The sequence below is a fragment of the Danio aesculapii genome, chromosome 19 (assembly GCF_903798145.1).
Source record: "Danio aesculapii chromosome 19, fDanAes4.1, whole genome shotgun sequence".
NCBI classification, from domain to species: Eukaryota; Metazoa; Chordata; class Actinopteri; order Cypriniformes; family Danionidae; genus Danio; species Danio aesculapii.
This window is the reverse complement of record NC_079453.1, coordinates 45,021,493-45,034,799: the sequence shown is the minus strand read 5'-3', so window position 1 is coordinate 45,034,799 and position 13,307 is coordinate 45,021,493. Positions and strand designations below refer to the sequence as shown.

General features: G+C 36.4%; 1 protein-coding gene across 28 annotated transcripts in view; it reads right to left on the bottom strand.

The window, feature by feature from the left end:
• Window positions 1-13,307, bottom strand: part of clasp2 (cytoplasmic linker associated protein 2) — a 116,193-nt gene that overhangs the window by 44,081 nt on the left and 58,805 nt on the right. For 16 of the 28 annotated variants that reach the window (XM_056479659.1, XM_056479667.1, XM_056479661.1 and 13 more), the window contains 6 exons: window positions 13,111-13,215; window positions 9,562-9,588; window positions 8,998-9,024; window positions 4,976-5,143; window positions 2,535-2,576; window positions 1,747-1,854 (listed from right to left, as the gene is read on the bottom strand). In XM_056479659.1, the coding sequence (XP_056335634.1) occupies window positions 1,747-1,854; window positions 2,535-2,576; window positions 4,976-5,143; window positions 8,998-9,024; window positions 9,562-9,588; window positions 13,111-13,215 (477 nt within the window). The remainder of the gene's footprint in view (window positions 1-1,746; window positions 1,855-2,534; window positions 2,577-4,975; window positions 5,144-8,997; window positions 9,025-9,561; window positions 9,589-13,110; window positions 13,216-13,307) is intronic. The other 12 variants (XM_056479666.1, XM_056479680.1, XM_056479681.1 and 9 more) reach the window with 3 other exon arrangements.

The window sequence follows — 13,307 nt, the reverse complement described above, 5'->3', positions numbered from 1 at the left end:
TGTTCATATTCTGATGTTAAAGTACAGTACGGTGTATTTTAGGCCTATTTAATATGTTAGATATAAAAAAGACTCATCAATTAATATGTATTATTTAAATGTATATATATAATTGCACATTTTTATTAAAAGATGATTTAGTATTAATCTAATCGGCAGTTGTTGGTTGGGAAAATTAAGCAAAATGACTATCCCTAGTTCAGAAAGAAAGACATTTGATTCGCTTTTATAAAAATGATTTTGTCCTGTGATGTTAACGAAATACAATCTGTGTTTCATTCATTTATTTGGTTGCATATTTTCAGATTTTTATCATATTAATTAAAACTAAAGAATTTAGAAATTAAATGTCCTTTTTTACCTCAACGCCATCTAATAGGCCACTTTATTTCCGATAATATTTCATTTTTAATATTTTGTTCATCTGGAAGAAGTCCTATTTAGGCTAGAATAAAACATTACATTTTTAAAAGCCATTTTAAAAATTTAATAATAAAAAAAATATTAATATCAATAATTTATATACTTAGGCCTAAATTAGCAGCCTAGGGGCTATGCTTACATAGTGTAAAACCATGTTCATTACTGAGGAAACCAAAATTACCTTTGAATTAAACACAACACATCACATACAGTACCTATGGTGACTTTATGATACATTTTCAGTTCTAACAGGCTACCAAAATATTAAAAACTAAATCCTCATAATGTGTATAAAACTAAATATAGTTTTGTTAAAGATGAATAGCTAGACTACAGGCTTTTCTTAGATTATTTGTGCTATGAACATGTCTTATAATATTGTGAAAAGGCAGAGCTGGCCAACATTGTGTGTTGATATTTTAGCTGACGAAGTCTATGGTTAAAGCACCACCTATTAGGTGTCAAAAACTAAAGACGCATATTGCAGAAAATACATACAGCAGTATCTGCGGCTGAGATGGGAACACGTTGAATGGTGACCAACTGTATGTATAAAGTAGCTTGTTACATTTTCAGCAAACAATGGTCTATGGTTTTGATTTTGGATCCCCGTAAAGGACAACTATGTTTAATTTGACATTTTTACACACATTTATGAAACTATAAAAGCAGTAAATATGGACCTATAGACACAAACACACATGTAACTTCATAATAAAAATTCATTAATCACTCTTCTGGACTGTTATAACTCTGAATCAATGGTGTCTAAATATAAATCTAAAATTATGACATTCGGATATGCCATATGAGTGATCAACCAATTTCATTTAGTTTCATATTACTTTATCATGCATTTTTATCAAAGCAAATTTTGATTCATGCTAACTATTAGCGATTTCCCAATTAACCCCTTACTTCGGTTTGACCATTTAAGAGTAAAGTTTTTCTCTGATGTGCTGTATTTAAAGTTTATCTCAGATGAAGCTTGTGTCAAAATCCATCAGCAATGTTCACCAAGTAAGATGATGCAAAATAAAAAAAGCCAGAAGTGCTTTCTGACCAAGCTGAACCATGGCTGGAAATTCCAACCCCAGAATTATTAATAATACACATGTGCTAGCAGTGATGCTGCATCACCATTTAGTAGCTGCAAAATAGTGTCCAGCAAAGAGCGAAGTGTGCAAAAGCTTGACTTCCAGATTCAAATGCATTGAAAACGGACACCTTCAACATAGCATGATCTTGTCTGATAATTAAAGAGCCCTGCTGTTTTGAAGCTGATTGGTCCTGGTAGATGAAATGGCTGCGGTGGCTACTCACCGAGCGGCGTGAAGGAGCGCACAGGGCTGGTGTCTCTGCTGCTCTCTCGGCTGGCCTCGCGACTGCAGCCCTGACTCACACTAGGCCGTGGTATACGACTACCCCTCGCTGACCCACCCCCAAGAAAACACCAAGAAAAGAGCAGAGAAAAACAAAGATAAAGAAGAACAAAAGCATTGGAAAGTACAACAGACAGACAAAGGAGGAGAGAAAAGTTGTATTTAAAACACTTAAAAGACAATGGAGTTACACACATTTTGAAGAGGGGGAAAAAAAGAGGGCCCAAAACTGAGCCCTGAGGAACCTTACAGAAATGAGCACGATAGCACATTAACATTAAGAGTTCATGCACAGATTCCTCATTAAAGGAATAGATTAGAAAGGAGCAGACATTCACTGACAGAGAATTAGATGGTTCAGAGTTAAAGGGTGAATGTTAATAAATGGGAGGTGGCGGGTCTGGATCTTTTCTTTTTATTTCTTGTCTACCAATGTTCATCGTTCATCTGCATTCATAAGATGGACTTCATTCATTCATTCATTTTGTAAAAAGCAGCACCAAGCGCAGCTGTGTGGTTTAATATCACAGCAGACAAGAGAAGACCCAGCAGGTTAATGTGACGGCATGTCCTGCTTTCCCAAAAGCAGCGTGTTACACGCAACAAAGCACAACCTCCAGCATGAAACACCATTAGGATGACAGCCCCAGCTCAGACAGGCGGATGGATTATTATTATTATGGGATGGCTGGCAGAGACCAAGGCAAATAAAAATGCCCTTAAACATACCTCCTTTTGATCCGTTGTAGATGTGGCTGATGTTTGAAGGCGCTTTGATTAAAAGAAAACATTTCAGTTTTGGTAAGAGCACCGTCACCCGTTTATGTGAAGGCCTTTAGACACTTTTGAAAGACCATCTCTTGCCCAATGAGGTATATGCACAGCTAGTGTTTTTCAGCCAATGATAAACTTCTGGTGAAAGGTTTATGTGACTATTTTCAATTTCTTAAGATTCCTTTTACAGCATTGATGTTGCACTGTAATTAAAATACAGTCAGATAAATAGACTTAAGCATTTGTTTAGTTGTTCAAGTGTAAAATGAGATGAAATACTTTGCAAACGCAATTGTCTTCAGCAGCGGACTAGCGCATAAACTCCATTAAAAATACTGGCGTAAAATAAATGTCCATATTTTAAAGACATGGTAAGGAAAAAATGAAATTTGATGCAGTCAGTCTTGCTCAGTCTGAGACCCACTTTATGTCGTATATCAATCAGGGGTGCACTTCCAAAAACCATCGTTAGCCAACCAAGGTCACAAGTTCCGTTGTTAAAAACATAGTTCGTTGATTTGGTCTTTCCCAAATCCATCGCACCAACGAAAATTCGCAAACTGCATAGCAAACTTGTACGTTCCCAACTACACCTCTAGAGCTGTAGTTAGAAGCAGAGTTCCTGGCTGTGTTCTATTCCCAGTTATCCCCCCTATGCCCTAATCATTTAGAACATTCCAACATTTAAACTTGGAATGATTTTAAAAAAGCATTAAAGTCATCTCTCCTAGGTGTAATTTGCTTTCAATGTATTTTTTACAGTTCAGTTTTAGCGATCTTCATATTGACAATTGTGCTCCCTTCACAGTGCATTTTGAAAACTTTTGTGCCATTTTGAACGCAGCTGTGGCTCATGACGAAAGCTATAGGTGACCAGATATGGCCTAATGCAGTGTAAGGTGCTCCGCTCCAGAGCTCATTTAACTAATGCCAAATTAGTTAAATTTTTCCCTTATAGAAGTGATGCCTGTAATCGTTGAAAGCAGTCTCCTTCTAACCATCTCCATATGTTCTGGAGTTGCCCTCAATTAAACAATTTCTGGTCCAGTGTTTTTGACACACTTAATAAATCTATTAACATAAATCTAGACCCAAACCCCTTGACAGGCCTTTTTGGTATTTCAGAGAGAGTTGACTTGACTTGCATCTCGCCAGGTTATTGCTTTTTCTACTCCATTAGCTAGATGAGTCACTCTTATCAAATGGAAACAGGTGATTCCTCCATCACATGACATGTGGATCCGAGAAATCTTTAGATACATAAAACTTGAGAAATTAAGATGTTTACTTGCAGGATCGCTCAAAATCTTTTTACAAGACCTGGAACCATGTTTTAGACTATATCAAAGGCTTACCCTGTTCAGTTCATATCAGATCTAATACACAGTAATTAATTGGAAAAAGGAAATATTGACTTAATGTGAACCTTTCATTTTTTTTTTTGCTCTCTTAATAAGAGAGAAATAAGACAGTCTGTAATTTTTTCTATGTTGTATTTTATACTATGATGTATTGTCTTGTTAAACACCAATAAAAAAATAATAATAATAAAAATTATTAATATTAAAAGTTTTTTCTCTAAAGAAGTTGTTACTCCACGCCGTTTAGAGCAGGGGTTCTTCTTTTAAACCAGCAACCCCCAATGTAAGATTGTGAAGAACTCGCGACCCCCCACTATCAAAGCATATCCAAACAATAAAAACAACTTTTTTTTTAAGCTGTTCACAATAATTTAACTATATTTACTATACATTACAGGGCTCGAAATTAACATTTTTGCTTGGTAGCACTGGTGCTCCTAACTTTAAAAATGTAGGCGCACCAGCCAAAAATTATTGGCATTCTTCCTGAATGTGTCCTAAATACTTTATGAATTCATCAGTAATATCTTTAAAAAAATCTGAAAATATTAGCTTTCACTTGTAATGCTGAAAAATATATATTATAATCACTGAAAATTACACACTTTTTAAATCACTCTCGCGACCCCTTGAAATTATTCCACGACCCCCGCAGGGGTCGCAACCCCCAGTTTGAGAACCACTGGTTTAGAGCATAACGTTTTTGTTACAACTAACGTGGTTCAAACGATAGATCTGCGACAAAGCAGTTTTGGGAAACACTCATCACTATATCATTCTTTTCCCGACTGATGCATCGTACTATGATCGTTCAGCAACGAGTTATGCCGTTGTTTAGGAAACGCACCCCAGGCTGATTTTTTTTTTAAATCTGATCTTAAACTCGGTTATTTTGTAATGGCGTGACAATTCACCAGAAGCGTGTGGCTGGCTGACCGAAAATTAAAAAGTCTGTGTGCATATACCTCATTCAATGATAAAGGAGATCTTTAATTCAGGAGATGACAGTGATGGCAGACAGAAGCCAGAGCTCACCAACAGACAGGCGTGTGGGGCTGGAGTCTCGACTGCAGCCTTGACTGCGCGGGATGCGGCTGCGGCGGTGAGAGCCTGGAGCTGCACTCACACGCTGAGCTCCTGTACTGAGCGTGCTCAGAGCCGTGCTGGTCAAAACTCGGCCTGGGGATCCTGACCGAGAACCCGCTGTGAAAATATAGAAGAATGCAAAGACAAAAAAACTGTGAATAAGAAAAGACTGAAAATACACATCACAAACAGAATTAGGGATGCACTGATACTAGTGTCAGCATAAGGTTTGATACTGAGCTACTACTTGTAGTTGTAAAACACTAGACTACTTCTGATTGTTACAAAACATTGAACATTGTGCCACAGTCAAATCAGTTTGGCCAAATTAATTTAGGGACTTTGTGAAAGGTTGATGAAAAATTTAGTTTTTTTTATTAAGATTATTATTATTATTATTATTATTAACCAGGGTTTCTGCAGGTTTCATAAAGTCAAACTTTTTAAGACCCTTTTAAGACCAACAAGAATGAAATTTTAGACTTATACAGGGTTTTGTTTCTAATGTATTATCATGAGGAATCATAAAATTGTTTATAGTTGTCTTTCCCTGAGTTTATTGGGGGTTTTGCTGTAAAAATGTCTAATAGCTGTCGTGAATTTTATCACTTTGAAATAAAAAAAAATTAAATATAAAGAATAAGGTTTTATTGTTGGTGATTGATCAATTGTATAGAAAAATAAAGACCTTTAAAATCATTAAAGACCTACAACATAATATTTAATTGAATTTAAGACATTAAGACTTATTAAGACCCAATGGACACCCTTATTGACATCTCCGGCATCCATCTACTGACATCCTCGGCTTGGTACTGTGAAAATTATCAATTTGTACAACTTTAAAGGTCCCATGAAATTAAAATAAGTTTTTTTTTTTAGACATTAGTATCACTATTGTTAGTTTATACCTATAAGCTAATGTGGATTAAAAATATAAACATGTCAAGCGTGTAGTTTGTCACTTCTGCCTAAACCGGAGATACCCCAAAGTAGGGCTCGTGGGCCAAAGTTGGCCCATTGTAACCTTTGATTTGGCCCACCATCCAATCTGAGAATGATGAAGAGGAATGGGGAGAATGCCTTTAACAGAGATTGTCATTTCAAATTTGACCCAACCTCTTTTGTTCGTTCGTTTGATATGCTCATCCATGTCACCTGCATAGTCCTCTATTTGTCAAGTGACAGCTTTTAAAATGTAAATACTGTCCCTCGACAAATAGAGGACTACGCAGGAGACACAGGTGAGCTAATCAAGGCAAAAAACAGTGTAACTATTATAAATGAGATTGTTTTTGTTTTACTGCAATAAGTTCATTATAAAATGTGAAAAAATATATTATACCGTATTAGTTAATATAAAGCAATGTTTTCTAGTTATTTTTAAATATTATTAAATAAATTTGCCCCACTAGCCTTTATAAAGATTGGTTTTTGGCCCTTTATAAGAAAAGTTTGGGCACTCCTTGCCTAAACGGATCAACGGTTTTATTCAAGAATCCTTTTACTTCAGTTTCTCATAAAATCATGACCAATCAAATGCTCTCTAGTATCTGATATGCCCCGCCCCCTTCAAGATGTTTCACATTTGATGTGCATGAGCTCAACCACTCTTAAAGTAAGAGGGTGACGAAACAAAACGCTATTGGCTGTTTTTTAAAGGGGAGGGGCTATACTATGTCCTGCCCTCTCTTCATGTTTTGGTTAAGACTACATCAAACATGGAATAAAAAAAAAATCTAAGCACTGCACGGGACTTTTAGGAACAAAAGTAACTCAAACTGATTTTTTTCCTGCTTGTCAAAATTCCTAAATTAATTTTATTATTTTTTTTTTTTAAATGGTATCGGTGCATCCATAAACACACAAAAACACAAACAGCTACATATATAATAAACAGCACAAAATACATCACTGTCCATCAAAGCCAAACAATACAAACTAATCCTCAAGGCTATGCTGACATTTCAGTAGTTTATCCAGACAGCAATAATTCACACCACAATAACAATCACAGATACAGATGACAGTTTGACATAACAGTGCTAGTGCTGTGGTTCTGATTGTGTGTCGAGGCCAAAAGAGAAGAATGATGCTTTCCCTAGTGAACAAGTGAAGATGTTTCTCTAACCACAGAGACTACACAAACACAAATGAACATGCGGCACTTTGACACACCAATTACCAAACCTTTAAAATTGCCACGCAGTGTGAAGTGATGGTGGGCGATATGACCAACATTTCAGAACATGGTAACAATATACAGGTCAAAGATGATCAAAGATGTTTGGCAGTCGCTAAATTTTAAAATGGAATTAAACAAGACGCAAATAAATAAAGTTGTTTTACACTTTTATTACTTGATACTTAAAGGCCAATTCCCAATTCTATCTCTACCCCTTCAACTTGGCCCTTGAAACGGAGTCTGAAGGGGAAGGGCATCAAAATTTACCCTTACCCCATGAATGCATTAAATCATGCTTGTTTGTTGTAAATAATAATAATGACCAAAAAAAAAAACAAATTTGTGCTTCACCTGACTTCCGTGTGCAGCCATGCTGTCGTTGTGGCTGGTGTATTCTGGGAAATTTTCTTACCCCTTGGTTTCAGGTGTGGTCCTGAAAAATCTCTGTTGGAAGGGGTATCTAGCCCTTCCCCTTAGCCCTACGCCTACAAGCTAAAGACAATAGGGACACCCCTACCCCTTCACGTGAACACGCAAAACAAGGGGTAGGGGTAAGGGCTAAGGGGTAGAATTGGGATTGGGCCTTAAAAACCACTTTTCGACATTATCAAACATCTTCATGTCAAACACATGTATCCCATTTTGCTTTATAACTTGAACCACAAACATACAAGAATTTGTTTAGCAAACTTCTAGCAAATGCTAAATTTGTCAAAATTGTCATATCACCCAACCGTAATGTGAGATTTAACAAATTACACACAAGTTTGAATGAAAGAAAGAAAGAAAGAAAGAAAGAAAGAAAGAAAAACGGAAGGAAAGACAAAGAAAAAGAAAAAAGAAAAATTAAAAAAGAAAAAGAAAAAAAAGAAAAAAAAATGAAAGAAAGAAAGAAATAAAGAACGAGAAAAAGAGAAAAGAAAAAAGAAAAAAAGAAAAAAGGAAGAAAAAGAAAAAGAAAAAAGAAAGTGAAAAGAAAGAAAGAAAAAGAAAGAAAGAAAGAAAGAAAGAAAGAAAGAAAGAAAGAAAGAAAGAAAGAAAGAAAGAAAGAAAGAAAGAAAAAGAAAAAGAGAAGGAGAACAGAAAGAAAAATTAAAGAAAGAGAAAAAAAGAAAGAATAAGAAGATAGAAAGAAAGAAAGAAAGAAAGTAAAAAAAGAGAAAGAACGAAAAAGAAAAAAGAAAAGATTAAAGAGAAAAAATAAAGAATTAGAAAAGAAGAAAGAAAAGAGAAAGAACGAAAAAGAAAAAAGAAAAAAATTAAAGAAAGAGGTATATAAAGGAAAAACACGAAAAGAAAGAGAACAAAAAAGAAAAAAGAAAGAAAAAGAAAGAACGAAAGAAAGAGAAAGAAAAAAGAGAAAAAAGAAAGTAAGAGAAAGAAATAAATGAAATAGAAAGAAAAGAGAAAAAAGAAAAAAGGAAAGAAAGAAAGAAAGAAAGGGTTGAAGGACAAGAGGAAAAAAGTGAGGAGGAAAAAAGGACGAAAGAGAAAGAAAGAAAGAAAGAAAGAAAGAAAGAAAGAAAGAAAGAAAGAAAGAAAGAAAGAAAGAAAGAAAGAAAGAAAGAAAGAAAGAAAGAAAAACACCATCCATAGTGAGCCAAGCAACACACCCTTCATGCAGAGAAGAGTGGGGGCTGATGGGAAAAAAACCAGGAAAACATGGGAAAGCCATGTTTGTTTGTTTTGTTGGTGAACCAGGAAAGACGTACAACTAGAGGAACAGGTGGAGGCCACAGGATGGCAGAGACTGGACTAAATGAATGAAATATGTCGAAAATCTTACCACCAACAGGGGTAGCAGACTGTGATCCTGAGCCAATGAGAAGGGGAGGATTAGGGGAGCAGGGTGGGGCCAAGAGACCCATTGGGTGGGAGGAGGAACAGCATTAAACGAATACAAATGCATTATGGGGTAAAAACATGCAGTCAATGTGTTGTTTTGACGCGCACACACACACTGTGCGAATGAATAAAACCATCAGCCTGCAAATGAAAACATCAAGACACAAGCCCTGCGACAGACATTACTCCACACAAAATCACCATGAATGGCGCACAAAAGATGAACAACATCATGGTTGTGTTTGCCGCTGCTTTCGTTCCACCAATACTCTCGACATGTTTAAGCAGCCCAACACACAGCGCTAAAACCGAAGTGTCTGAGAGTTTGTGTTTCTACACGCCTACAGGCAGAAATGGACTGATACCGTCACACCCAAGTGAAGATCACACAGCATGCAGGCCACTCAGGACAAACAAACGCTCACTCTCTCTCTCACACACACACACACACACACACACGTTTCCATCAACTAAACACACTCGCCCACATGTCAGACGAGGGTACCTGGCGTGCAATCAGAATCGTCGGAACCTAGAGGCACAGAAACAGTTGGAGGAGCGGTGGGTTACATCCTTCAAGCAGGATGACTCTTGATAATCTCTCACATACACACACTGACATGCAGAGGACAATGTGTGTTACAGCATGTAGTGTGTGAAGTGGTGTTAACACTTTGGTACTGCACTGATGAATTTAATCTAAAGTAAAACCAAATAAATATACAGTCGAAGCAAATCAAAGATGTTTTTCAAAACTGTCCTAGGACAATAGGTGTTGTTCAATAGTTTTAGGTCAACTTTGATGAAAGCTGCTGATCCACTTCAAATGTTGATTACTGTTACTATACAGTCCCTGACAAAAGTCTTGTCTCTTGAGTACAAATTGACTTGAAGTGTCACTGAAATATATTTCTAATCAAGATTTTTTTTTAAAGAAAGGGCACGTTTTAATCCCAACAGCTTTTGTAATAATGTTTCAGTGCAAAACGAAACTGTCTAAAAGTATTCTAATATTCCCAGCTTGGTAAAGCCCATTGAGTCAATTTTTGCAAAGACATAAGTGTTGTCGCCTTGTCATATGAGCTTACATTCAGTATGGGGGTGTGTGAGAGATCTGCAGAGTGGATGGCAACATCAACAGCCTGAGGTATTAAGACATTTGTGCTGCCCATTACATTAGGCTCCTCATACTTCAGCCTCCACGCCAAACGAAAGTGCTCCAGGATTGGCCAGCCCAGTCACCAGAAATGAACATTATTGAGCATGTCTGGGGTAAGATGGAGGAGGCATTGAAGATGAATCCAAAGAATCTTGATGAACTCTGGGAGTCCTGCAAGAACGCTTTCTTTGCCATTCCAGATGACTTTATTAATCAGTGATTTGAGTCATTGCAGAGATGTATGGATGCAGTCCTCCAAGCTCACGGGTGTCGGACACAATATTCATTCTGTGTCCACTGCAGCATGACTTTATATTCTATACTGGACATTATTTCAGTTAAGTGACAAGACTTTTGTTTAAGCAAAGTCTGACCTTACTGTCCTAATGAAATCATTAAAAATCAAGGCTTGATCATATTTTATTTTGGTAAAATAACTGTAATTTAGAGGCCTTTGCCTTTCATATAAGCCACTTCTGATACCAAATGATCAACTAGAAGTCATGTTATTATTTGTTGTTCCGAAAACTTGGATAGGCAACAAGACTTTTGTCAGGTAGTGTATTTTAATAATCTGTGGAAGGTGTGGGACCAAGAAAAGTTCGTCCAATCAAAACTTTTGTCCCAAAGATTATGATAGGCTGTTCTTTCTGCCTGTCAAAACGTATAATATCATTTCTCTGCGCACCCTGTTCACACAGTTTTATCATCAGTTGCAGTCAGGGACGCGGTAAAGAACATGAATAGCAATAAAACATGAACAAACTACCTTCTTTTGTCAAGTTTGGTATTATAACTACTAACTGTACTATAACGTTTTCGCTCTGGTGAATGTCACGTGATGGCGATTTGCAGCGTAGGCTATAGGCTTTCAGTGCTATATCAGGCTAACGTTAGCATTTTCTAACATCTCCTATTGCACCTTTAAGGTGATGGCAAAATTTCCCTGATATCAAATATCAATATGTTTTTAATACAGAGAAAATGTAGTATTGACAACACTAAATATAACTTCAAACTAATTGTAACACTAAATGTAATTTTTCCCAACAAGCATTTTTTGTGTTTAAAAGAAGTCTAATAGACATCTAATAGACATCTGAACGTAGATAGCTTGGCTAAAACGAGGCTAAATTTGGGCTTTAATCTAAAAGAATTTAACAAATAGCCCAAAACTGGACTAACCATCAAATAGATAGGAGTGAATGACTAAACGTATTGAAATCTGTGTTTGATGACTAGTCTATAGCCCCTTTCACTCAGTGATACCGGTAAATATCCGGAAAATTACTGGAACGACTTTAGCGGTAAATTTAAAAAAAAAAAAAGTGCTGTTCACACAGGCGAGGACGTTCCAGAATTTTCCCGGAAAAGACAGTTCACACATCCATTCCAAAATACTGGTAAATTCTGACATCATTAACCAGAAATGAGCTCTAAACGCTGCGCTTGTATTTATAAGCATAGAAAGGATCAGATTTTTGTTGACGGTTTCACTTTTATTTAAAGCTTTAGCATTCATGCAGCTAAATGTTTACACATTTGACTACATTACAAATTCTGTGGATGCATAAGTGTTGTGAACAACTTCGAACAACACTTGCGTATGTCGAGATGTACATAATATGTGTGTGTGCGCTGGTGCTCACCGGCTGCTTCACGTGCACATGCGTCAAGCAACTGAAGCAGAGGTAAACAAACAGCGGTTTATCATAAGCATTTTTTCGATAATTGTTTACTTAGTTGGCATTAAGAAGGAACACGGAAAGGTTATCTGACGAACATCTAGCAGTTAAATGTGTCTGGAAAAATATTCAAAGGCTTTTATTTTCATAAACAGCTCGATGTGAATGTGTCTGAATGTTCTGATTGGCTGGAGTAGACGTCTCACAAGATTCTGATGGTATGATAACCTTGGATATAAATATCACGGTATTGTGATTACTGCTCTAAAATATGTTCTTTTTAAATGTCTGGGTAAAAAATAAAACCTTTTCCTTTTTGAACACAATATATTTTAATTTGAGAAACATTTAAAATATTTTAGAGCAGTAAACATGTCAGGCTATATAATTCAAAAGAATCATTGACTTCTGCTGTCTTCATTTGTTTCAAAAACAGTGATTTTTTTTTTACAATTTAAAACAGCATCTTTGGATGTCTTTTCTGCTGGAGATACTGTTGTCCTAAAAACAAAAAAAAATGTAAATAAAAAAAATCTTACTCATACCTTAGGAACGGTATGGCAGAAAATGTTGGCACTTTTAAAACCTTGACTTTTCCAAACCGCGATATACCTTGAAGACGGTTATCGTCTCATGCCTACTCACGTCAACGCTTTTAAGCGTGAACACACTCTTTCTGGCAATGTTCCTTCTGCGTTCACACTGCGCAGCATTCCGGCAAATTTCCGGTAATGTTACAACTTCTCTTTCCGGAAAATAGCCGGAAGGAATTTACCGGTATTTTCAAAAAGGGCCTGTTCACAATTACAGACCCTTCTGGAAAATTGCCGGTAATTTTCCGGAAAATTCTGTATGTGTGAAAGGGTCTTATGTTTGGGCTATTCTATGAAATCTATTAGATTTTCACTAACAGCTCAAATTTAGATTTGTTTTAACCAAGCCGTCTATGTTTAGATGTCTATTAGATGTCTCATTCAACACAGAATTGCACAATATAAATGGCTCAAAATGAGTATATAAACGTTGTCTTTTTTAATCAATCTAATGGTAAACATTCACACTTCCAAACATTTACCAGCCAATAAAGTGGCATGAAAATGTTACAATGACACAGTGTGTGGTACTTGAGCAATACAACATAAGATGTGTCTAAGTAAACAATATAAGAAAGTTGGTGCTGCTTCACTGTGGACGTAAAATGTAAACTTACGTTGTGACTGGGACGCCATCTTTGATCTTGTCCGGCCTCTCGAGTCCACCTGACTGCTTCCCACACCGGAAGCTGTGGATAAAGTCTGCTTAGTCCGGAGCCGCCCTGAAGAAAAACAAAAACAACACATTATAAGATCTCATTTATATTCATAACACACCAACAGTTTGAGGTTTGAGAGAGTCTCGCTGGCCTCC